This window comes from Camelina sativa, chromosome 9, assembly GCF_030686135.1.
Source record: "Camelina sativa cultivar CO46 ecotype springtype chromosome 9, ASM3068613v1".
NCBI lineage: Eukaryota > Viridiplantae > Streptophyta > Magnoliopsida > Brassicales > Brassicaceae > Camelina > Camelina sativa.
The window spans coordinates 24,385,939-24,413,604 of NC_141888.1; the positions used below are offsets into that span (position 1 = coordinate 24,385,939).

At 39.2% G+C, this 27,666-nt stretch overlaps 2 protein-coding genes, 1 non-coding gene and 1 pseudogene across 20 annotated transcripts; 2 read left to right on the forward strand and 2 right to left on the reverse strand.

The window, feature by feature from the left end:
• The first annotated feature begins 80 nt into the window (after positions 1 to 80).
• On the forward strand, positions 81 to 899 carry LOC147938671 (uncharacterized). Its single transcript, XM_087465714.1, has one exon. It carries the CDS (start codon positions 81 to 83, stop codon positions 897 to 899), a length of 819 nt encoding a protein of 272 aa, XP_087321840.1.
• A 2,787-nt stretch (positions 900 to 3,686) lies between these two features.
• Positions 3,687 to 4,118, reverse strand: LOC147938672 (putative pectinesterase/pectinesterase inhibitor 32 pseudogene; annotated as a pseudogene).
• Positions 4,119 to 4,302: 184 nt separating this feature from the next.
• Positions 4,303 to 23,660, reverse strand: LOC147938673 (uncharacterized). 18 transcript variants are annotated; one of them, XR_015566981.1, is made up of 5 exons: positions 23,104 to 23,585; positions 18,214 to 21,145; positions 17,866 to 18,082; positions 17,535 to 17,581; positions 4,303 to 4,510 (listed from the first exon to the last, which is right to left on the reverse strand). XR_015566981.1 is itself a non-coding variant. In XM_087467290.1 (3 exons), exons 2-3 carry the CDS (start codon positions 18,984 to 18,986, stop codon positions 18,076 to 18,078), a joined length of 780 nt encoding a protein of 259 aa, XP_087323416.1. In that variant the 5' UTR covers positions 18,987 to 21,145; positions 23,104 to 23,585; the 3' UTR covers positions 17,470 to 18,075. The 18 variants fall into 14 exon arrangements, 1 of the variants encoding a protein (XP_087323416.1); XR_015566979.1 differs by lacking the exon at positions 4,303 to 4,510 and adding an exon at positions 11,587 to 11,869 and having other exon boundaries at positions 17,535 to 17,627; XR_015566971.1 differs by lacking the exon at positions 4,303 to 4,510 and having other exon boundaries at positions 17,470 to 17,627.
• Positions 20,270 to 20,376, forward strand: LOC147938674 (small nucleolar RNA R71). The gene has a single exon (XR_015567681.1). It is a non-coding gene; the product is annotated as a small nucleolar RNA R71 (small nucleolar RNA).
• Positions 23,661 to 27,666: the final 4,006 nt, after the last annotated feature.

A 27,666-nucleotide genomic window follows, 5' to 3' on the forward strand; every position in this document is an offset into this window, starting at 1 on the left:
CTGGTTGTATTTCGGTTTCGGCAAATTTGGGACGACGGGGTATTGCTTGTGATTTACGGTGCGTACGATGTGGTGCGGATATGGAGACAATAAATCACGCTATCTTTGTGTGTCCTTCGGCCCGTCAGGTTTGGGCCCTAGCACATGTCCCGGTGGGTCCTAATTTCTTTCCGACAGAATCAGTATATGCAAATGTTGATCACTTTTTAGGGCAGCAGAATCCTGGGGCTCATGTTGCGGCTTTCCCTTGGCTCATGTGGTTTATTTGGAGAGCAAGGAATGCACGTGTCTTTGACAATATTATTGAGCGGCCGGAGGATATTGTTAGGGTTGCAGAGGGAGAAGCTGCAGCATGGCAGCAGGCTCAGCTAGAGGAAGATCAAGTGACCTATCCCACTATCCCAGGTGTTTCGGAGATACCAGTTAGGGTGGCTACTGCTTCCCTTCCTTTAGTCTATTCGGGATACCGATGTTTCATAGATGGCTCTTGGAAAGCAGGAGATATGTATGCAGGTGCTGGATGGTGTTGTACCTCGGTCCAGACAGCGTTGCCGTTTTTGGGAGCCAAGAATTTCTGGCAAAGTCTCTCTCCATTACATACAGAAGTTGAAGCGTTCCTTTGGGCAATGCGCTGCATGATCGGCCATGACTTCAGAGAGGTGGCTTTCTATACCGACTGCTCAGCTTTGGTGAAGATGGTGTCTTCCCCTTCCGACTGGCCAGCGTTCTCGGCGTACCTTGACGACATCAAAACTGATAGGGAGGAATTCTCTTATTTCTCTTTATCTTTAATTCCTATAAATGTTAATGTAAGAGAGGATTCTTTGGCACGCCAAGCGCGTACGTCTCCGCACCAAGTATTGTTTGTAAACGATTTCCCTACCAATTGGCTCGTCTGAGCTGATCTCTTGTTGACAAAAAAAAAAGCTCTATGCCATTGTATTTATTTTTAAAAAAATTAACTGAATAATAATTATATATGCCATCATTTCTCACACAAATTTAATACTAGCAAAATTTCATTAAAATTTACTTACAAATATACAAGTCAAAATTAATATAAGTAAATTATTCTTAAAAGGCTATAAAAACATATCAATTAATATAAAGTTAGTAAAAATAAAGAACATATAACTTATTAAAAATTTAACTTATTAAAATAATCATATAAAAATGAAATGTTATATGTTACCATAATAATTTAAATAACAAGCTTTCAATAGTTATTAAAATGGATTATAAAAAGAAGTATGTTACCCCTGAAATATCTCTAACTCATTAAAAGAAACTTAATTCCCAATAATTATAGATTTATATATATTCATAAATAAATATAAAAATGACAACAAATTAGGGGATATCATGATGTGTGATTATTTATATATATCTAAATATGTAAACTAATTAATCTCAACATTTGGTGTGATTATTTATATAAAAAATAGAAATATTGATAACCGAATAGGACAATACGTTCTAATTGTATATTCAGTTATGTGCTATTAAAAATGAATGAGACAATAACTCTTATCATTATAAATAAACTTAGTACCAAAAATATATATATATTTAAAATGAATGATTATTAGATTATGCAAAATTGTTATAGTTACTCGACCAACTATAAATATAAATTTGATTTTTAAAACACAGAAAAATATATATTGCCATAAATTGTAACATTTTATAAATATTTTCTTTACCACGTTCACATATTTCACAGGTGAAATGTATTCTTACACGAATACGTTGATTTTGGAATTTCATTAATTTTTTCATAATGGCTTTTTTGGTAATAATCCGTCATTTATAGAAAATATTAACAAATCAACTAACTCAAAAGATTTAAATAGAATCAAAAATAGTAAATCAATAAATTAGATTATCTTCGGAAAATTTAGTTTAGAATCTGATTGTTACTAACATATAATAAAATTGAATAATTAAACTACCGAGTAATTTAGTATATGCTGTTATGGTTACATAAGAAACATGCAAAATTGTTATGATTACAAAATAAAATATAAGAAGATATAAATTTTTAAACCACACAAAAGACATGCTGCAATAAATAGTAACATTTTATCAATATTTTCTCTACCAGAAAAACTCTTACACATTCAAAGATTTCACTGCAATAAATAGTAACATTTTATCAATATTTTCTCTACCAGAAAACCTCTTACACATTCAAAGATTTCACGGGTGAAACATATTTTTTACACGAAAAATGCAGCTTTGAATAAAAAAATAAAAATTTAAGTTACATATTATGTTTGATACAAACATATATTGGTTCTAAGATAATAATTTTACTTATAACAATTTTTGTAAAATCGATTTATCCCGCACATAGTGGGGGTTGTTACCTAGTATATATTTAATTTAATTTATTGTTAATTTTTAAGTGAGACATATAATATTTAAGGTATACAGTTTAATACATTACAAAAAAAGGTATACAGTTCAATAATTGATTTTTTTTTTGGACACATATATAGAAAAAAATCTGCTACTAATAAGGAAGTTAGGTAGAATTAATTAGTTTCTAAAAAAAATTCGATTTAGTGAATTTACCATATTCCACTTATTGTTTTTAGTGAAATTTTGTAGGGACTAAAATTGTAAATAAAATTTTAAATAACTATAACTAAAAGGATAGAACACAAAATGTACTTTAAAAATGTTAATATAGACCATTGAATAACATATGGTTTTGTAAATTTTACATATATTATTTAAAATTTTAGAAATAATACATGTCTTCTTTTACTGCCTATATACACAGAGTCTGGCGCTGAGATTTTGATGGTTTTAAGAAGGGAACATTTTTTGAAAATCGACTTTTGTGTGAGTGGAAGAACCTGTGACTCTTTCAATATGTTAATAGTATGTTTCCATAACCAATGACGTTTTATGCAATATATATCATATTATTACGGCTCTGCCTACATAGAAAACTAGAGATTGATATTTTAGAATTTGACAACCAGGGGAGAAAGTCTTAGCAAAATATATTTAGTGTGGTAGTCCTTGTTTGGCTTTTATTTGGCAGTTTTGGAATATGGCAGTGACATCTCCGAATATAAAGTCTACGGTGCCTGTTATAATGCATTCTCTAAAGAATTGACGCATTGAGTGGGCATAGAGAGTGTCTTGGTAACCTCTCATCGCATACCGATAAAGACTCCGAGATCCGTATCCGACCGTAGTGCGGCTGCTTGGTGTTTTTCAGGTCCTGCTATGTTTTGAAATATGATATCGCGTGCAATAAATCATCTACCGCTCACAGTTGCAAAAAAAAAATTATAATCAGTTCTAAAATCTTTGATTCAACCATATACATCTTAGTGAAAAACTCAGTTTAATATAAAAATTAACAATTCTAAAGTAATAAAAAATTATTTTTCTAAGTAATTATTGCAATATACTTTTAGAAAAAATATAAACCTTGAAAATTCGTAAATTTTAATTTAAATTTTTGATTTGATTAGATATTAGTATATCTAATAAATTAATTTATTTTACTAACCAAAAGTAGCAGACCGGTAAGTAGTCCAGCCATCGATAAAAACTCCGGTTACCGGTGATCACGGTGGCATCAAAGCCGTCACCAACCATCATAATGTTCCATTTCTTCTTTTTAATCTCCACATTCTCCACATATACACCTCTTTTCACATGTATCACATATTTTTTGGTGCGGCCAACACCGCGTCACTTATCGTCTTGAAATTCCCAGTCCCATCTGCCGCTACAACCGCGTCAGCAGCCGTTTGTGGGCTATCAGTTTGCAGTAACTTTCGATCACCGGGTTTAACCCATGAGGGAAACTTACTGAAGCCACTATGAGCGGTATCCGTCATGTGGGCTTTCATGGACTTGGATTTGGGTTTAGAAGGAGGAGGGTGAACCATCGTTAGTAAATTTCGGACGGTAGAACTGACCCGGCTAAGACCACCAGCCACGAATTTTCTGATAATTCCATCAGTGCCTTCGAAGCCGTCGAGACACGTGTCTTGGTTAGAAAGTGCAGCGCTTATCCATGTCCTTAGATCCAAACCCACGTCCTCTGTACTGTTATCTTTACCTGACAGTGACAGTATTATGTACTTCATTCATTTTTTCATTCATTTACATTTTACATCTTGTTACACAATCGTAAAAATGTATGATAATGTATTAGTAGCATTTACTCAGAGCATATTTGAAACAACCCTTCCCGTTTTTTTTTTTTTTTAACCTTAGTTTACTAGTGGTCCCATACCCACTAACAACCTAACAAAAATCAATAACTGCGGATAACCAAATAAAACAATTTCCATTAAACCAAAGAATACCAACAACAATAATCCAATAACCAATAACGAAAAAGCAAAGTTCCAACATCCTACAATGCTCTATCAACTCAATGCTAGCAACCTAACAACAGCTAGACCACAATCAATCAAGCCTCTAGAACATCCTCCTCCTCATCGCCTTCGATTCCACGATCACACTTTTCCTTTACCTGCACACCACAAACAACAATTGAGATGCGTAAGTATTATCATAAATACTTAGTGAGGCCGTCCTCCCATCTACTAGGTTATACACACAAGCATATGAGACTCTCAAGTTATGCAAGCAAACAAAACACAAGCAATACATCAAACCAGGAAAACAAGTCTCGGTTGAGACTAGTATCGACCGATGCCACAAGAAAGTGTCGACCGATGCTGAACCAAAGTTGTCGACCGATGCCACTAGGGTGTCGACCGATGCTGTCACCAACAGTGTCGACCAATGCTCGAATGGTGTCGATCGATGCCATACCTGCAGACGCGAACTGCGCGAACACGAACGACGAATCCCGATTCCAAACCATCCCGAATCCGTTCCAAACTCACCCAATTACCTCAGAAATCACTGGGAATCACAAAAGCAACGAACCCAAGCAACAAAACAACAAAAACAGCAAAGAAAACACACAAACAAGAGAGATCTCATGCTTAGATCAACCATGGTCAAGCACTCACCTCAAGAACAGGAAGATTGGATTGAGAAACGTGGAAAACAACACCTCCAGAAGCTCCCCCTTCGTTTCCAGCAACAACTAACCCTCCTACAGCCTCTGATCTCTCCAAAAACTCCAAGAACAAGCCCAGAAAGTCACAAAAACGTTTTTCTCTCTTTTCTCTCTTTCTTTCACTAAGCGGCGACCAAATAACTTCCCAAAAACCCTTAAACTCGTCCTTAGACGCTTATAACACGATTTAGGGATTTAATTGAACAAAACCGAACCAATTCGACAATTAATCAAACCCGACCAAACCGGAAAAACATGGTGTCGATCGATGCAACAAAGGGTGTCGATCGACACCCACACCAAAAATACACAAATTGGTTCGCGGGCGTTACGATTCTCCCCCACCAATATGGATTCGTCCCCGAATCCCGCAATACCATCCATCTGCCAAGGACCTCCGTGCCACCATCTGCACGGCCCGCACGTCCCCAGACCGGACTAAACACCATCAGCCAAGGTTTCCCGTGCCACTGTCGCAACAGCCCGCACACCTCAGACTGTCCCTCGATGTCTCCCTCTAGCCAATATACTCGCATCATAAACACTATTTGCTCACAACTCAGTGCTTCCCCCGTCCGTGGTCGCAACCAACAAATCATGCCGGCTCGCTATCAGGCCAACCGCCTTTAGCTACGGCATCCAGGAAGTCACTCACACTCACTCCCCCCGCTCTCGGGTCGCAACCCTCGAGACATACCGGCTCACTGCCGAGCCTCGGCTCACAGCTACGGTATCCAGGGAGCCTCACATATCCCACTCTTGGGTCGTCACCCTCAAGCGCGCTCTCGGATCGTCATCCGAAGCAACATACCACTCCCACTCTCTAGCCACAAAGTCCATCGAGCTATCGGTATCACGTGAGTTGGGCCCGCACGGCCTTGAGCAAAACAAATACTGATGCCAACGAGTATCTCCCGGCTAGATCTACCTCAACATTTCCACAAAACTTTCCTCTTTTAGAAACTTTATAATTCTGGAAACCTTCCTTTTGTGGAAACTTCTATTTATGGAAACTTTCCAAAAATAGAAACCCGAGCTATTTCTCTTTTCCCATGACAACAACAGTCAAACATAAAGAAAAATACTCATCTTATTAATCTCAAAAATGTCATAATCGTAACAATCTCCACGAAATTACATCAGAAAAAGCCAAAAATACAACAACCAGAGCCAACACCCGCATCCCGAGCACCACCTCATCTAGATACTTAGTCGCACAACCAACCACCCCTAAGCGACCAAATATCAAGAGAGATGGGCTGGAATACTCCGTACCCGCTCCAGCCACGGACTACAACTTGGACCCGGCTAGACAAGCTCAAGTCGCGGTCTGCTTCTCAAACCACTTCTTAAACCTTGCCTTCATCCTCGCCTCGGGCTCCCAAGTCTGCTCCTCTACTCCGTCACAGTCCCACAAGACTCTCATCAAAGGAATCTTCTTCTTCCGAAGTTCCTTCACTCTCCTCTCGAGCACCCTCAATGGTCTCGTCTCTAAAGTCATGTTAGGCTGAAGATCCTCAGGAATCTTAGCTAACAACTGATCACCCTCGTGAAGACACTTCCTCAGCATCGACACATGAAATACCTTGTGGAACGCACGCATAACCTCAGGCAACTCCAACCGGTATGCCACTGGTCCCACCCGCTCAACCACTCTGAACGGACCCATGTACCTCGGACTCAACTTAGTCTCTGTCAGTGACCTGTTCGGACCCCGCAACATGGCCATCTTGAGATACACTCTATCACCAACCTGAAACTCAAGATCCTTCCTCCTCCTATCAGCATAACTCTTCTGCCGATCCTGAGCCTCCTTCATGTTCAGCCTCAGAACCCGGATCTTCTCCGAGGTCTCCTGAACAAAATCTGCACCATATATGCTCCTCTCCCCTACCTAAGTCCAACATAACGGTGTACGACACGGCCTCCCATACAAAGCCTCATAAGGAGCCATCCCAATACTAGCCTGATAGCTGTTGTTATAAGCAAACTCCACCAAGCTCAAGTGATCTGCCCAATGACCACCCCAATCCAGCACACACATCCTCAATAAATCCTCCAAAATATGGATCTTCCTCTCTGACTGACCGTCCGTCTGAGGATGATAGGCTGTACTCATATGCACCTTCGTGCCCATCTCTGCCTGAAACTCCTTCCAGAACACCGAAGTGAACTTGGAATCTCTATCAGACACAATACTAGCAGGCACACCATGCAGTCTGACTATCTCCCTCACGTACTTCTTGGCCAAAACCGCTGCTCCATCAGTTTTCTTGATGGCCAGAAAATGCGCAGACTTAGTCAAACGGTCCACAATGACCCAAATAGCATCAAACGTCCTCGACACAGGCAACCCCACCACGAAGTCCATCGTGATCAAATCCCACTTCCACTCTGGAATAGGCAAACTCTGTAATAAACCACCATGAACTTGATGCTCCGCCTTCACCAGCTGACAAGTATCACACTTCACCACCCAGTCGGCTACGTCCTTCTTCATCCCGACCCAGTGATAATACCGCTTGAGATCACGGTACATCTTGGTCGCCCCTGGATGAATAGAGAACTTGCTCGAATGAGCCTCTCTCAGTATCTCCTGCCTCAAATCCTCACCCTTGGGCACACAGACTCGACCATGCACAAGGATAGTACCATTAGCAGAAACCTGATACTCTGAACCCGCAGCTCTAGAGGCATTCACCAGCCCCTCATCGCTCTCCTGAGCTTACCGTACTCTGCTCAACAAATCCGCTCGATCAGCTGCCTCCAAACCCAAAGGTTCCTGTGAGATAGCACACAAACTCAATGCACTAATCTCACCTACCAATGCCTCCATATCCTGCTCCTGAGCCGAAGCCGCCCGCTTCCGACTCAAGGCATCTGCAACCAGGTTAGCCTTACCAGGATGGTAAGCTATGTCCAAATCATAATCCGCTACCAACTCCATCCAACGCCTCTGTCTCAAATTCAGCTCAGGCTGAGTAAAAATGTACTTCAGACTCTTGTGATCTGTAAATACCTGTACCTTCCCACCATACAGATAAGATCTCCAAATCTTCAGTGCAAAGATCACTGCTGCCATCTCCAAATCATGAGTAGAATAATTAGCTTCATGCTTCCGCAACTGCCGCGAAGCATAGGCTATAACCTTCCCCTGCTGCATAAGCACACAACCCAACCCCACTCCAGAAGCATCTGTATACACAACATAAGGCTCGTCCTGCTCAGGCAGTGCTAACACCGGCGTGGTAGTCAACATCTGCTTGAGGCTAGCAAAACTCTCCTCACACTCCGGTGACCATACAAGTGGAACATCCTTCCCTGTAAGCTTAGTCATCGGCTGTGCCATACTCGCAAAACCCCGAACAAACCTCCTGTAGTAACCTGCTAACCCCAGGAAACTCCGAATCTCAGTGGCACTCTGCGGCCTCGGCCACTCCCTGATAGACTGAATCTTCTCTGGATCCACTGAAACTCCCTCAGCTGAAACAATATGACCCAAGAACCCCATCTCACGCTGCCAGAAACTGCACTTACTCAGCTTAGCAAACAACTTCTGCTCCCTCAGCTTCCCCAACACTGCTCTCAAATGATCTGCATGCTCCTCAGGACTCTTAGAATATACCAGGATGTCGTCGATGAAAATGATGACTGACACGTCCAGAAACTCCTGGAACACGCTGTTCATCAATCTCATAAACGCAGCTGGCGCGTTTGTCAACCCAAACGGCATCACCACAAACTCGTAGTGCCCATATCTCGTCCTGAAGGCCGTCTTCCTCACATCTGCCTCATGTATAGGAATCTGATGATATCCCGAAGCCAAGTCGATCTTGGAGAACCAAGTAGCACCCCTCAACTGATCGAACAACTCATCAATCCTCGGGAGAGGGTACTTGTTCTTCACAGTAACTCGGTTCAAACCCCGATAGTCAATACACAATCGAAAACTCCCATCCTTCTTCTTAACAAACAGCACCGGAGCTCCCCACGGTGAACAACTAGGACGGATAAAACCCTTGCTCAACAAATCTTCCAGCTGCTTCTTCAGCTCTGCCATCTCTGCTGGAGCCATTCTGTAAGGAGCCTTGGATAACGGCATCGTCCCCGGTTCCAGCTCAATAGTAAAAGGATCCGACCGAGATGGTGGTAATCCCTGCAATGACTGGAACACATCCTCAAAGTCCTCCACAACCGGAATACCGCCAACCGTAGACTTCTCCACTGACTCTAGCATAGATATAGTAACCAGATAAGCCTCACGGTCCTTCTCGATCATCTTCCCTGCCTGAACGGCTGAGATCACGAGACTCCCCGAAGTCGGTCTAATACCCTGAAAAACCAACTTCCCTCCTGGACGCTCAAACTCCACTCTACCCCGATAGCAGTCCAAATGCACCTTATACCGATGCAACCAATCCATACCAAGAATAACATCATACAACTCCACTGGACTGATAAGCAAATCCGCTGGCCACGACTCTCCTGCGATCTGAATATCAACCCCTCCAGCTCGTCCAATAACCCTCAGGAACTTGCCTCCCGCAACTCTGACAACTCCTGAACGCTCTCCAGAATCCCCTCTGATCCCCGCACTCTCGGCACACTCCGGAGTAATGAAGCTATGAGAAGCTCCAGAATCAAACATAACATGGGACTTAAACCCGCCCACCAACAAGGTCCCTACACAAACCTCATGTGTTGAGAACCTAACACTTGACCACAAGCAAAAACAAATATAATCTGAACTATTGAATTGACTAAGTTCGAATCTCAGAAGTTATACATGTGATCGCTCCTGCACTAGTGCCACCGGGCTCCTGGGTAGAGTACACCTGAGTCGTCGGCTCAATCCAACCCACCGGCTGCACACCGTGCTGCACACCCTGCTGCACCCCTGGCTGAGCTCCAGCCTGCAACACTGCTACTGCCCTCTGCTGCAACTTGGGACAACGAGGCTTGATATGCCCCGTCTCTCTGCAGTAGTAACACACCCGAGTATCTGTCCGCGGCTCCGTCACCGCTCGCTGCTCTGTCACTGCCCGCTGCTCACCCCTCTGTGGACAGCTAGTCACCTTGTGGTCCCTGCTACCACACCCAAAACATCTCGCACCCCCGTGCCTCGACCTTTGCATAACATCAAACTTCCGTTTCTGCCCCTGCGTAGGCTTGCCGCCCTTGCTAGGAACAGAAAGCGGCTGGGACTGCTGTGGCTGCACTGAAGAACTGACCACAATCACCTATGACCTCAAGTCATCCTCTATCCCAGCTGCGACCTCAACCAACTCTGCTCTCGTAGCATAGCTCCTCACTCTGCACCGAGTCCTCAAATCATCCCGCAGAGCCAACAAAAACCTCCGCACCTGAGCCGACTCTGGCTCCCATGCCCTGCCTGCATACCCCACAAGCCGACTGAACTCTGCATCCAGCTCCCGCACCGTACGGTCCCCCTGAGTCAACCCCAAGAACCGTGCCTCCATACGATCAAGAGCCTCCTGAGGAAAATACTTGGAGTTAAACTCCCTCACAAAATCTCCCCAAGACATACCCCGCTGCACCCTCCGTGCTGTCACCGACCTCCACCACACACGTGCATCTCCTGACAAGTAAAACACTGCCAGATCCACCCTGTACTGGTCGGGACACCTAAGCGAAAGGAAAATATCCTCCATCCGCTCTCTCCACTCATCCGCTACACTCGGATCGGTACTTCCTGAGAAATACCCTGCTCCCACATGCCGCAGCTGCTCCATCATCCGCACATACTGAGCATCCACTACCTCGGTCCCCGGCTGCACACCTGCCTGCAATCCCGCCACAGGCTGCACCACTGGAACCTGCCCACCATCCCCTGGCGGCACTACTGGATCCTGCCCACCAACCACTGGCGGCACTACTGGATCCTGCCCACCAACCACTGGCGGTACAACTGGGTCCTGCCCACCAACCACTGGCGGCACAACTGCTGGAAGTCGCTGCAAAACCTGAGCTAGCAAGTCCATCAAGACATCCTCCCTGCCCGGAGCACCCGCAGCTGCAAACCTCACACCCGGGGCAACACCGTGACCGACACCGGGCCCATCCGCCCTGCCGTCACCCAAACCAGCCTGGTCTCCAGACACACTAGGATGAACCTGTGACTCCGCCACCTCCTCACTAGCCATGCTCTGGGTCACACTCACACTGGCCTCAGGAACCTGACCTCGTCCCCGACCACGACCACGACCACGCCCACGACCACGACCACGACCGCGACCAACAGCATCCTCACCTCTAACCATCTGTATCATCCAAGAACAGAAGGCTAAGCAAACAATAATTCTAATACACAAAAACACAACTTACCGTGGATTCACAATCAGGCTCGAAGAGGATGTTCTAGGACTTCATGCCACACACAATTGCCAATCACACAATCAATTATAGCATGGAATCCTAAACATCAACAGCAAAAGCACAATGAACCCTAGACCTAGAACAGTAAGGGCTCTGATACCAAAATGAAACAACCCTTCCCGTTTTTTTTTTTTTTACCTTAGTTTACTAGTGGTCCCATACCCACTAACAACCTAACAACAATCAATAACTGCGGATAACCAAATAAAACAATTTCCATTAAACCAAAGAATACCAACAACAATAATCCAATAACCAATAACGAAAAAGCAAAGTTCCAACATCCTACAATGCTCTATCAACTCAATGCTAGCAACCTAACAACAGCTAGACCACAATCAATCAAGCCTCTAGAACATCCTCCTCCTCATCGCCTTTGATTCCACGATCACACTTTTCCTTTACCTGCACACCACAAACAACAATTGAGATGCGTAAGTATTATCATAAATACTTAGTGAGGCCGTCCTCCCATCTACTAGGTTATACACACAAGCATATGAGACCCTCAAGTTATGCAAGAAAACAAAACACAAGCAATACATCAAACCAGGAAAACAAGTCTCGGTTGAGACTAGTATCGACCGATGCCACAAGAAAGTGTCGACCGATGCTGAACCAAAGGTGTCGACCGATGCCACTAGGGTGTCGACCGATGCTGTCACCAACAGTGTCGACCAATGCTCGAATGGTGTCGATCGATGCCATACCTGCAGACGCGAACTGCACGAACACGAACGACGAATCCCGATTCCAAACCATCCCGAATCCGTTCCAAACTCACCCAATTACCTCAGAAATCACTGGGAATCACAAAAGCAACGAACCCAAGCAACAAAACAACACAAACAGCAAAGAAAACACACAAACAAGAGAGATCTCATGCTTAGATCAACCATGGTCAAGCACTCACCTCAAGAACAGGAAGATTGGATTGAGAAACGTGGAAAACAACACCTCCAGAAGCTCCCCCTTCGTTTCCAGCAACAACTAACCCTCCTACAGCCTCAGATCTCTCCAAAAACTCCAAGAACAAGCCCAGAAAGTCACAAAAATGTTTTTCTCTCTTTTCTCTCTTTCTTTCACTAAGCGGCGACCAAATAACTTCCCAAAAACCCTTAAACTCGTCCTTAGACGCTTATAACACGATTTAGGGATTTAATTGAACCAAACCGAACCAATTCGGCAATTAATCAAACCCGACCAAACCGGAAAAACATGGTGTTGATCGATGCAACTAAGGGTGTCGATCGACACCCACACCAAAAATACACAAATTGGTTCGCGGGCGTTACAATTCTCCCCCACCAATATGGATTCTTCCCCGAATCCCGCAATACCGTCCATCTGCCAAGGACCTCCGTGCCACCGTCTGCACGGCCCGCACGTCCCCAGACCGGACTAAACACCATCAGCCAAGGTTTCCCGTGCCACTGTCGCAACAGCCCGCAGATCAATTGGTGGCAACTTGTCCTGTGGGAAGGTTGTTAAAGGGTAGGGACCAGGGTTCGAGGAACGCCTGGTACACCAATAACCTACTGTGGATTTGGATGAATAGTTCCATTTGCCCAGTGAGGGGTTAGGATCGATGCCCTGCAGGGCCAGCTTGGAGTCCGTTGGGGCGGCTAGCGGTGGGCTAGTGGGGTCTGCGGGACGGGTTGTATTATTGTAGAGTTTAATTTTTTGTATGTTTTTTGGTTACTTAACTTAATTTTGAAATGTGTTTCGATAGATTCCTAATATATTATATTGTGTACTCCTTTTAATCTTGTAACGGAAAATCTTTTATTTCTTTCCAAATTCTAATTAATTCGAAACACATCATGTGAATTGGCCACATAAAGTATATTTAAAGATCGACAATGCAATTAACTACGGACGTAGTTTTTATATTCATGTTCTAATATCAAGATCCACATAAATGCAAGGTTTTTTTTTTTTTTTTTTTTTTTTGGAAAAATTCCCAAAAAAAAAACAACTATTTAATATTTGCCAAAAAAAAACATGGATTTTTTTCGTTGCCAGAAAAATACGCAGACTATTTTTTAGTTGATAAAAAATACACGAACTATTATTTTTTTTTCATTTTCTTCCTCCTCTCCGTTACAACCGTTAACGGTATTGTGACGGTGTTACTATTTTTGAAAAAAGTTCCAGAAAAAAACACAAACTATTTTTTTTTGCCAGAAAAATACATGAACTTTTTTTTTCTTTGCCTGAAAAATACATAATTTTTCATTTCTTATTTTCCCACTAACAATACGCCATTTAATTTTTTTTTGGCCGTTTAATTCCTCTAGTTATTAAAATTCCTGGTTTAATTTCAGTTGTCTTTAAAAACCTTCATCTTATTAATATTGGTAGATCAATACAGGAGTCTTAACTCTATTGAGAGAAATGTTAACCAAGGTTAAAATTTAACAACCACGTGTTTAATTAAAGAGATCTAATGACACTGTTGTCCTTCTTCTTCTTCAGAAATCGACAACCTTTTTGAGAGAGATAGAACCCTAAAATTTCAAAAAATCAGAGAATAGCTTCGCAAAGTTGATCTAACCCAAAAAAACTTGACCTAAAGTACAAAAATACAAAATCGGGACCCAAATGAATATATCTCCAACCCAGATAAATCGCCATCCCTAAATTGCGAACCCTAAATCGCAAACCATAAATCACAAACCATAAATCTAGAAATTGAAATGAACGATTGCTTAGTTAATACCCAGAAATCGGGACCCAGTTGAATACCCAGAAATTGCGAACCCTAATTCCGAAACCTAATCACTAAAATTGAAATTAACAACGGTTTCATACCTCATCTCTCAGTCGATTCTTGCAACGAACACACCACACAATCAGACGGCAACTATTATAGCAATCAATGGAATTCGGGACTTGAAGTTTTAGAAGAAAAAACAATTTTTGAAATTTTAGGGTTCTATCTCTCTCAAACAGGTTGTCGATTTGTGAAGAAGAAGAAGGGCAACAGTGTCATTAGATCTCTTTAATTAAACATGTGGGTGTTAAATTTTAACCCTGGTTAACATTTCTCTAAGTAGAGTTAAGACTCGTGTATGGATCTACCAATATTAATAAGATGAAGGTTTTTAAAGACAACAGAAATTAAACCATGTATTTTTTTGGGATATTTAATAACTAGTGGAATTAAACGGCAAAAAAAAAATTAGATGACGTATTTTTCGGGTTTTTTCCCGTTAGAGATCATAACTTTCTCTGTTTTCTTAAACTTCATACAAATTTTCACTACTATTTATGATAACTAAATTCAAGAACAAAAATACATAATTAGGTTAATCAACTTCAAAATTTCTCAATTAGTATTGTTTTTGCATAAATAAATGGTGAATCTGGTTAGGTTACAAGAGTTGATATCCCACAAAATGGCTATAATCTACGATCTCGATCAAGTTTGCGTACACCAGCCCATTTGATGATTTACACTGGCTATAAGCATCATAAAAGGTACTAAACTAAAGAGATGAATATTTTTTGAAATGTATACAAAGGTCTACAAAGGTGGAGATATCATAAAATTTTAAAGAAGTGTTGATGAAGTTTCAAAATTTATAAAGTCAGTATAAATCCAAAAACAACACTAATTGAGAAATTTGGAAATCGATTAATCTAATTGTGTATTTTTGTTCTTGAATTTAGTTATCCTAAATAGTAGTGAAAACTTGAATGAAGTTCAAGAGAGTAGAGAAAGTTATGGGTTATGATCTCTAACATTGTTAATGGAAAAATAAGAAATGAAAAATTATGTATTTTTCAGACCAAAAAAAAAAGTTCATGTATTTTTCTGGCAAAAAATAAATAGTTTGTGTTTTTTTCTGGAACTTTTTTCAAAAATAGTAACACCGTCACAATACTGTTAACGGTCGTAACGGAGACGAGGAGAAACTGGAAAAAAATAATAGTTCGTGTCTTTTTTATTAACTAAAAATAGTCTGCGTGTTTTTCTGGCAACGAAAAAAGTTCATATTTTTTTCTGGCAAATATTAAATAGTTGGTGTTTTTTTTGGGAATTTTCCCTTTTTTTTTTTTTCTTTTATGAAAAACTTATTAGTATGTTTACATTCATTTTTCTTTCTGATATGCTCAAATTTACTCTAAAGGTACTCTCTCAAATTAAGAGATCAATTGTAGTACTTAGGGGTCGAATCCACAAGAATTCTAGATTCACACAATAGATTTAATAATCTTTTAATTATGCTAAACCAAAATTATAATTTAAATAGCAATGCAAAAACAGAAAATAAAAGAGTTGTAAATCAATAGGAATAAACGCTAGGCTTAGGGAAAATCTCAAGAAATCATGGAAAATCAGATCAATTAATTAAACAAGCATGATTCAACAATTAAACACCGTTCTTGAACTCTAAACACAATTATAAAATAAATCAGTTCTCAGTGCAAATATTATCAAAGTTTAAAACCAGAAAATGTAAATCTCTTTGCAAAATTCAAGTTAAAAACCAGCAATAAAATCAAGTTTAGATAAGTTCACAAAATCACTAATTCAAATCTCTTTACAAAAGGTAATTTTGCTCACCAAAGGTTTTTTCAGGAAAATTAATTATATTCTCATATCAATCAATAATCTTAAGATCTAAATCCAGATGACTAATCAAAGATCTAGCATTAAAAATAACCTATGGTGAAGAACAAGAAAGATAATGAATCATAAATTAACAGATCTAACAATCCATGAAATCTCTAATGAAAAACCCTAAACCTAACAAGCAGATCTACTCAGACATAATCAATGAAACACAAAACATCTTCTGAATAAATTGCATTAAGAAGGAGATTAAAGAAGAAGTAAAGGAGTTCTGAATCTTCTCTGAAGGAGTCTTGATTCTTCTCTCCAAAAGCTCTCTAAAAATCTGTCAGGGTTTTCTCTCAAAAGTTGCAGGGAAAAATAAAGCTTAGGTCTAAACAATGATCCAAAAATCCTATTTATATTCCTAAACACGTCCAGGGACTAATGATGCAAATATGGAAAACTTTGGGGCATCTTTGTAAATCTTCAAAACTTGTGGGAAAACTTCCAATTTCTTCTTTTGGCTCTGCATCGATCGACACCATATCTTGCATCGACCGATGCTGATCTCTGAATTCGTCTCTCAACTTCGTAGCTCAGCCTCAATGCTTGATTAAGCTTCAAATCTTCCTATTTAGCTCCATTATGCTCTTATCTATGCTAAATCCTATAAAGACTCAAAAGACTCTAAAAATACCAAAAAGACTCTATAAATAACACTTATATCATGGCTAAAAACACCTAAAAACCATGATATATCAACTCCCCTAGACTTAGCCTTTGCTTGCCCTCAAGCAAAACATAAACTTAGCCCTGTGGAAGAAGTTTGAAAACGCAGGAACTCATTTCTTTTTTAAAGTAATGCCATGATCATCCAAACCATAATCCATATGCTTAGCTGATAAATCCAAATCGAACCACCATGAACTTCTCCGTTGACTTTCATAGCATCCCAATTTCAAACCAAATTACACTACTTCCTCCATTAAGCCTTCATCGGTGGGTCTCATCAATTTGATCAATATCAAGAACCTTCTAGACTCATTCCCGTACAATACCATAACAAGCAAGACATATCCTTTACCACATGTGGTACTCTTTCTCTCCCCCAGACTTATTCTATTTTATCTTTCTTAGAGCTTTGCTTTGTTTTTTTTTCCTCAAAGTTGTAGGCGAATAATGGGGTCATCGGTAATTTACCTACCCCTCACTTCCAAGCTTTGTATGATCATTTGACTCAAGAGTAGAATAATGAGGTCACAAGTAATTTACCTATCTCTCTAAACTGATCAAAATCATCTCATCTTTTCTTATCTCTCTCTTTTTTTTTTTTTTTTTTTTTTTTTTTTTTTTTTTTTTAACAAAGCTCTCAGGATTTTTTTTAACTTGAATGAGGGAGAGGAATACAATTTTCTTTTGAACCTTACTTTCCAGGTATGAACAAGGAGTCAAGCTCTATGAACATCAATCTCCTTGATGAGGTAAAAAGAAAAGTACATAAATTACCTCAAGCTTTTACGGATTCTATTGGAAATTCGGATGTCTCTGGTTCACTGGTCAGCCATTAGATTTTTCATTAGTCGGATTTGTGGATTCAATCTGCAGTATTAATCAACCAAGGCAGTATACTAAATAGAAAAATCATAGTTCCCAACACAAATTTGACTCAATAAAACCATTTTTTTTTCTACTGACTCTCAAAAACAAAAACGTAGTTAGTAACTGCCTTCCCCAGAATTAAACAACAATGTTCCCAGTGTTATCAAGTAAGAGATTGACGAATAAAATAAAATTAAATAAAAATAATTCATAAGAAAAAGGAAAAAGAAAAACCTACCAGTGGGTTGCCTCCCACTAAGCGCTTGTTTTCAGTCATTAGCTTGACTGTGTCGGATCTCAGGTATCCGGTGGATCAGAACATGGCAGTGAATGCTTCCGAGAGGAATGTCTCATCATCCAAGGTGGTGTGTAGGCAGTAGATGAAAGAGGTCTACAATGGACATGAGGAACAGGACCAGGGCGTGACTTAGGTATGGGTGGCTTTCTTTTATGTCCTGCAAAATCATCAATAGAAGAATCAAGCGCTCTACGATAATCTCGTGGCTTGGTTAACTGCAAAACAGTGTTTGTACCTTTGAAATTCTTATTGATGAATGGAGAAGGTTTGGGTGAAGAAGATGCATACCTTGGCCTTACCTGTGGCTTTTGAACTGTGGAAAGGTGAGATTTCAGCTTTACAACTGGTCTAGGACTTGCTGCTAAGGAATCAATTCGAGAATCTTTGGTTTTGGACAAGTTTGAGCCGATTCTGGAAGGTGTGTCGATCAATGCAACAGCTGCATCGATCGATGCTTGGCCTGCAACTCGTGTTTCTTCAACGGTTCTGCAGCTTTCCTCAGCAATCCGTGTTTCCATTACAAAAACATCATCTACCAGCGACTTGTCATGGATCAGAACCTCATCATGGTCTCTAGTACTGATTAGATGATCTCCACTCCAATCTTCAAGCTTAACAGCTTGCTTACTCACTTTCTCAACAGTCTCCAACTCTTTGACATACCCAGCAGTAATGTCTTCATGAAGTTCTATGAGTAGATCATCATCAGAAGCAATTTTCACAGAAAATGTCTGACCATCAATAGTGGGAACCCTTCTCAGCTTGTCCATCTCAAAGTTCATAACCAAATCATCTATATTCAGAGCTATGTTTCCCTGCTTAACATCAATGATGGCACCAACTGTAGCCAAGAATGAGCGTTCTAAGATGAGAGGATCACTAGGCTCTTTGTCATATTCCAGCACCACAAAGTCATTGGGAATCATGCATTCTCCAATCTTAATCGAAACATCTTCTAAGACACCTTCAAGAATCCTTCTAGATCGATCAACTAATATAAGAGAGATCATAGTTGGCTTGAAATCTGTCATCCTAAGTCTCACAGCAAAAGAATGTGGCATCAAGTTAATACTAGAGCCAAGATCAAAAAGTGAGTGAGGAAACCTTCCTGTGGAGATAGAGCAATCTAACACAAAACTTCTAGGATCTGGTACTTCTCTGCAATCCTACTTTGAATCACTGCACTTACTTCCTTAGAGACAACCACCTCCTGCTTCTTATCATTTTTCCTCTGTGGAGGCTGCTTCAACATAATTGAGCTGACATCCTTTGTAAGCAGTGCTCCTTCCTCAGGACTCAAACCATTGGTGACCATCCTCTTCATATATCGCTTAATCCCAGGAGAAAACTTGACAGCATCAATCAAAGGCATCTCTATCATCACCTTGTCCATCATAGCCTTGTATCTAGCTTCCTCAAGCTCCTGCTTAGACCTCATAGGCTTAGGAAAAGAAACCTTAGGCTTATATGCTTTTTCTGAATCAGATGGTGGAACTCGAAGAGAAACCGAGCTGTTTGTGGGGTGTGTCGATCGATGCTGACATTGTGTCGATCGACGCTTGATTGAGTTTGCATCGATCGATGCTCCTGTGTATCGGTCGATGCAACATACGCTATCGAATGGTTGTCTTCTTCCTTCACCAAAATTGCATTACAAGCATGCTTAGGGTTCGACTCTGTTCTTCCAGAAAGAAATTCCTCTTGTCTTTTAACAGACCCAACAGTCTGAATCACTTGATTCTCCAGCTTATTAATATGAATGTTTAATACATCGAACTTCCCAGTAAGCTCAGTGTATACAGAATCAATCTTCCCATTGAAGTCCACTGTAAACTTCTGTTGACCTTCCAAAATCTGTCCAATCATTGATTCCATCTTGCTCTCTGAATTGGGTGGAGGGAGGGGTTGGTAAGAAGAAGAACTATAGTTCCTAGTGAAGTTGTTGTTTGGATTTCCTTTGAAGGAATTCTTCTGACCAATTCTCTGATTTTGATACCCAGCTCCATACACATAGTTGACATATTCTTCTATAGTCTCTGGCTTTGGCTCAAAAATCTCAACATCTTCAGCAAAATGGATAGACTTCTTTCCCACAAGAAGATTATGCACTGTATCCAACTTAGCATTCACTATAGCAAACTGATTTGAATCATGGCCTTCATGTGCTCTCTTCCGCTCTAAGTCTGCATTCTTGGTACTGTTGCTTGATGCTAGCCTTTCTATCAACTTTTCAGCGTCATCTGGGTACCTTATCTTGAAGTTCCCATCACTAGCAGCATCCAAAGCCATCTGATATCTCCAGTCAATCCCGCTAAAGAAGATACTGATCAACTGCACCTCTGAGAAACTATGATGCGGACAGTCTCTCTGGTATGCTTTAAACCTTACCCAAGCAGCTTTGTAAGATTCAGCAGGTCCTTGTCTAAAGGTCGAGCTCTTAATCCTCAGCTCATCAGTCATTGCATCGTCATAGAAGTAATTGAAAAACGCCACCTTGATGTCATTCCAGGTCTTTAGAGATCCTGGTTTGATTTGCCTTAACCAATGAGAAGCTTCCCCAGCAAGAGAGTAGGGGAAGAGCTTGCAGTAGAGATAGTCCTCTGTGAGTCCATTAGCCTTGATGCTTGTGACTATGTCCTAAAAATGCTCAATATGGTCTAGAGGCTTCTCATGTGGCAAGTTCTAGAATGGTCTTTGTCCAACAAGAGCAAAGTAGGCAGGCTGTAGCTCAAAATCATTCCTTGGGAATGGAGGAGGGACAATTGCAGAGCAGTTCTCATAAAACAAATCTGGCCTGTTGAAGTCCGCAAGAGTCTTGACAAGCTCTCCATTGTTGTCTCGTCTAGGCTGAAGGTTCTCTGCTTCGGCTATGGCATTGCATTGATCGACACCAACGTTGCGTCGATCGATGCCATCTTGGTTGTGTCGATCGATGTCAGCATTGCCTCGATAGACACAACCTGCATTCCCATCGGCCACAACGATTTCTTCTTGAATAACCTGTCCTTCAGCATCAAGTTTTTGGCCTAGTTCGTTGCGCACATGACCCTCTTGATCCCTCAAAACTCCAGCCTCATCAGGTCTCAATATGATTGGGTTGACCATCTTCGCTGACTTGGCTGCTTTTGTGTTATCACGCTCTAGTTGTCCAAACTCTTGGTTTGTAAGCTTAACAACCGGACCAGTAGGATTTTTTCTGGTGCTAGGCTTAGGCATGTACCTGAAACACACAAGAGAAAAGAAACAAAAGCGTGTGAGTAAAACAGAAAAAGAAAAATTTAGACAAAATCAAAGATTTTAATCTAATGGTGAATTAAAAAAGTCCCCGGCAACGGCACCAAAATTTGATATGCTCAAATTTACCCTAGAGCTACTCTCTCAAATTAAGAGATCAATTGTAGTACTTAGGGATCGAATCCACAAGAACTCTAGATTCACACAATAGATTTAATAATCTTTTAATTATGCTAAACCAAAATTGTAATTTAAATAGCAATGCAAAACAGAAAATAAAAGAGTTGTAAATTCAGATGGAATGAAACGTTAGGCCTTGGGAAATTCTCAGGAAATCATGGAAAATCAGATCAATTAATTAAACTAGCAGGATTCAACAATTAAGCACCGTTCTTGAACTCTAAACACAATTATAAAATAAATCAGTTCTCACTGCAGATATTATCTAAGTTTTAAAACTAGAAAATTCTAATCTCTTTGCAAAATTCAAGTTAAAAACCAGCAATAAAATTAAGTTTAGATAAGTTAACAAAATCACTAATTCAAATCTCTTTGCAAAAAGTAATTTTGCTCACCAAAGGTTTTTGTCAGGAAAATCAATTATATTCTCATATCATCCAATAATCCTAAGATCTAAATCCAGATGACTAATCAAAGATCTATCATTAAAAACAACCTATGGTGAAGAACAAGAAAGATAATAAATCCTAAATTAACAGATCTAACAATCCATGAAATCTCTAATGAGAAACCCTAAACCTAACAAGCAGATCTACTCAGACATAATCAATGAAACACAAAACATCTTCTGAATAAATTGCATTAAGAAAGAGATTAAAGAAGAAGTAAATGAGTTCTGAATCTTCTCTGAAGTAGTCTTGATTCTTCTCTCCAAAAGCTCTCTAAAAATTTGTCAAGGTTTTCTCTCAAAAGTTGCAGGGAAAAATAAAACTTAGGTCTAAACAATGATCCAAAAATCCTTTTTATATTCCTAAACACGTCCAGAGACTAATGATGCAAATATTGAAAACTTTGGGGCATTTTTGTAAATCTTCAAAACTTGTGGAAAGGGACTAATGATGCAAATATGGAAAACTTTGGGGCATCTTTGTAAATCTTCAAAACTTGTGGGAAAATTTCTAATTTCTTCTTTTGGCTCTGCATCGATCGACACCATATCTTGCATCGACCGATGCTGATCTCTGAATTCGTCTCTCAACTTCGTAGCTCAGCCTCAATGCTTGATTAAGCTCCAAATCTTCCTATTTAGCTCTATTATGCTTACATCTATGCTAAATCCTATAAAAACTCAAAAGACTCTAAAAATACTAAAAAAACTCTATAAATAACACTTATATCATGGCTAAAAACACTTAAAAACCATGATATATCACTTCCTATAAAAGGGCAAGATTTCAAGGTTAACTCTGGAGCAAAATATTCTATACCCACGGGCCACGTCGAAGATTAATCACCGACGATAAGATACCAAATCACTTTCTTCATTAAAGCAAAAAAAGGTTCTGTGAATCTGATTCAGCAGAAGAAAAGTCTTGAAAGTTATCAAATATTTATTTAAAAGAGATCGAAAAGTAAAAACAAACAAAAATAGGTCGGTTCGTGTCAAACTGTCAATTGATGCTTAATAAATGGACTTGTGTAATGTTCTTTTCCGTCGGCTCCTAGTTGCAAAGTACTACTACTACTACTGACTCAACGAAACAAATAACATAAAATAATGTAAAGCTACTAAACATAATAATGCGAGTTATCGTGATTTTTAATAACTTTGTTAACTTATTAATTTATTTTTGGATAATTGATATTTGTAACTTTGTCTTTAAGTTTGTAATATTGTTGAACATAGCATCTTTTCGAATGATCATATCTATGTAACACGATTTTGCATGCAAAAAAAAAGACTAGTAAGTGTAAAAAAGTTACCGTTGGGGTCTTGAGAAGCAGAGATGATCCAAGAAAGCTCTTCGGCGGCGGAATCAAGAAGATCAACGCAATCAAGAATCGCATTGGACACTCGTGACTTCCCCACTTTCTTGTCGAATTTGGACACTATAGCTCCCGCTTTTTGTATAGCGTCAATGACAGTTTTGGCCGCTTCGGCGAATTCTGACGACGGGACTCTCAAACACTCCATATGAACCAACCCATTAGAAGAAACCGCCACTTTATGAGCGGAACATAAAGAGATGGTAAGAAAGAGGAAAAAGATCGGCGAACAGACTTGGCGGAACGTAGTCATCTATCGGAAAACACAGAGGAAGTTGAAGAGTGTCTCTCTCACACTCTATGATATCTTTGTGAAGAGATTAATTGACGAGTTGAGGTGAGTGATGTGTGATATTATTTATTTGTGAGAGCGGGTGAGAGAGAGAGAGAGAGAGAGAGAGGGTAATGGCTAGCTAGGCAATAAAAAGAGGACATAGCCTCGCTTTTTATACTACCGGTTATGGTTGAAACTATAATTAATCGATTTGGACAGCAACAAAATGTTAATTAGACTTTTGATATTCGTTGAAAATTTGTCGGACCACAAATCTACATGATTTGATAAAGGTTTCTGATTAGACTTGTGGATGCAATTATTTTTACTACGCAGATATTTTTACTAGCTAGTGATATATTGTTATTGTGTTATCATTTGGATTTAAAGTCTGACTACACTACAGGAATTTTAAGTTTTAATAGCACAGTAGTATAGCGTTTATGGCAATAATGCTATCGTTAGTAGACTTTTAATTTTTAGATAGCGTTTGTGTATATGTAAACGCTATGTTATATTATATTAAAAATGAATAATTTTTTTTTACGTATTTCGGGGCCATGTTTAATAGCAATACCAAATAGTAAACGCTATAATAGTGTTAGGCGGTAAACTAAAAATTAGATCCCGCGACACTTAGAAATATTTGGAGGCTATCTTTTCACTTCTCGACAAAAATCCCCAATTACCCACAAACCCTAAAATTTCATTTCTTTCCTCTCTCTTTTTTCTTTTGCTCGATTTTCACTGTCTATTTGCGAAATCCGACTGTGTCCCACATAAATTTTACTCTCCCAACTAGATATTTGTCACAGTACCGACAATTTCACTCTCTGACACAGATCTTAGTCACAGTCTTTGCCAAATTGGATTGTCTCCCGAGTCTTTCCAGCTTCCCCTCGCTCGATTGTGGTTTTATTCTTCTGGTAAATCTCAGTCTTTTGTACGAAATCTCAGTCTTGTTCATTCTTCGATCTAGGGTTTTATTGTTCTGATTCTTTTGATCTGTTTCTAATTTATTATTTTTCGTTTTTTTGTCAGACGATTTTAAGGAAAAGTGAAAATAATCTAGAAGGTATCTCACTCCAACTTGATTCTTCTAACATATCTTGTTCTTTTTTGTTGTGACTTAACGTGAGTGTATCTGATTACTTGTGTGCACATTTAGTCGGAGCTGTTGTAACATGGATAAAACTTGGGTCTGGTTACCAAGGTATTAACTTGAATGTTCTTCATCCATATCATTTCAGATTCGGGTTTCTTTTTTGTTTGTCTGATTACTTTTGTATGTTTCTTTATTACTTACAGGAATAGTCTTGAGTATGAGCTAGGAGCAACTAAATTTGTGTTTGATTCAGCAAGATGTTTGGGTAATCTATCAGATATGTTCTGTCCTTGCGTTGACTGTCGCAATGTGGTTCATCAGTCAAATGAGACAGTGTTGGAGCATCTGGTTATTAGAGGGATGGATCTAAAGTACAAGAGAAGTAAATGTTGGAGTAAACATGGGGAGATAAGGAATGAAAAGACAGCGGATGCTGATACGTCTGAGTACGAGGCTTTTGAGTTGATTAGGACAGCTTTCAAGTCGAGTGAAGGCAAGAAGTGTATTCTGTTGGATATTAATAACTCTGGGCAGAGAGTTGCAACCGGTCGTGTATCTTCAACTGATCCAGCCGAGAAGGTTCATTTCATCCCTTTAGATCCCAATGCTAGCAAGGTATGGGTAGATATTTCAAAGGTTGATGGTGCTAGAGTATGAAGAGCAAACTCTGAAGTTGAATTCATAGCTGATGCAGTCGGAACCACTGTGGCTTGGCCTAATGACAAGATTATATTCATTTGAGGCTAACACATTTGAGTTTTATGTAGTACTATGAACTTGTATCTTTAGAATGTTTGTGGCTTTGTAACATTCAATCTTATTGGATATTTTACATTTCTACTAAACAAATCAATATTTTTATCAATAAAAAAATAATAAAAAATAATTAATAAAAAATAAATAATAAAAAAATAAATATAAACAATTACATTTATATAAATGCTATAGTATTATTTAAAACAACATTTTAAAAACGCTGTTATAGAATATTTAATTGCAGACGCACAAACGCTATTATAGTCGCAAATACGATAGCAGAACAAAAAAACGCTATATAAGACCTATAATGACAGGCGTAGTAGATATAGCGTTTGTTAAAACGCTATGGTATCGATAGATAGCGTTATTCAGATGCTATTAAAACTCAATTTTCTTGTAGTGCTAAAACATGTAACCTAATGATTTGTGTTATCATTATCATTATGTAATCATCCCAATTCAAACGCGTGTAATATAAGTTTTTATTTTTGTTTTACCAGAAAAAAAAAATGTAGTTCTTGGTCAGTACATCTTACAACAAAAATGGGTAGTCCAACTGTCCAAGGATGATATGTCTTCCAAACTCATACCCATCTAAACTACGAATCTAGTTTTTGGCTCTGACTGAACACGTAATGAAGCTAGAACTAATATTTGAATTCTTACTTTATTACTCAAGAGCTAAACACATGCATCTCAAATGGGATGGCATGTGATATATCATGGTTTTTAGGTGTTTTAGCCATGATATAATTCTTATCTATAGAGTATTTTTGGTGTTTTAAATCCTTTTTGAGTCTTTATAGGATTTAACATGGATGGGAGCTTAATGGAGCTAAATATGAAGATTTGGAGCTTAATCAAGCATTGAGGCTGATCTACGAAGTTGGGAGACGAATTCAGATTGTGCATCGATCGACACAGCATATGCATCGATCGATGCTAGGCCAAATTCGAAATTGGAAATTTCTCTCACAAGTTTTGAAGATTTACAAAGTTGCCCCAAAGTCTTCCATATTTGCATCATTAGTCCCTGACCGTGTTTAGGAATATAAATAGGATTTTTATGGTCATTGTTGAGACCTAAGCTTTATTTTTTCCTTGCAACTTTTGAGAGCAAAACCTTGTGAGAGATTTTAGAGAGTTTCTGGAGAGAAGAATCAAGACTCCTTCAGAGAAGATTCAGAACTCCTTTTCTTCTACTTTTAATCTCTTAATGCTATCTATTTTATTCATGATTTGTATTCTTACAATTATGTCTGAGTAGATCTGCTTGTTAGGTTTAGGGTTTCTCATTAGGGATTTCATGGTTTATTAGATCTGTTATTATTTAGGATTCATTATCTTTCTTGTTCTTCATCATTGGTTGTTTTTAATGCTAGATCTTTGATTAGTCATATGGATTTAGATCTTAGGATTATTGATTGATATGAGAATATAATTGATTTTCCTGATAAAAACCTTTAGTGAGCAGAATTACTTCTTGCAAAGAGATTTGATTTAATAATTTTGTGAACTTATCTAAACTTGATTTTATTGCTGGTTTTTAACTTGAATTTTGCAAAGAGATTTGGATTTTCTAGTTTTAAAACTTAGATAATATTTGCAGTGAGAACTGATTTATTTTATAATTGTGTTTAGAGTTCAAGAACGGTGCTTAATTGTTGAATCCTGCTAGTTTAATTAATTGATCTTATTTTCCATGATTTCCTGAGAATTTCCCAAGGCCTAACGTTTCATTCCATCTGAATTTACAACTCTTTTATTTTCTGTTTATTCTTGCAATTTAATTACAATATTTTTGTTTAGCATAATTAAAGAATTATTAAGTCTATTGTGTGAATCTAGAGTTCTTGTGGATTCGATCCCTAAGTACTACAGTTGATCTCTTAATTTGAGAGAGTAGCTCAGGGTTAAATTTGAGCATATCAAATTTTGGCGCCGTTGCCGGGGACTCTTTTGATTCACCATTAGATTAAAGTCTTTGATTTTGTCTAGATTTTTATTTTTCTGTTTTACTCACACGCTTTTGTTTCTTTTCTCTTGTGTGTTTCAGGTACATGCCTAAGCCTAGCACCAGGAAAAATCCTATTGGTCCGGTTGTTAAGCTTACAAACCAAGAGTTAGGACAACTAGAGCGTGATAACACAAAAGCAGCCAAATCAGCGAAGATGGCCAATATAATCATATTGAGACCTGATGAGGCTGGGGTTTTGAAGGATCAAGAGGGTAATGTGCGCAACGAACGTGGCCAAAAACTTGATGCTGAAGGCCATGTTATTCAAGATGATCTCGCTGTGGCCAATGGGAATGCAGATGGCGTCGATCGACGCAACGATGGCATCGATCAATGCAACCAGGA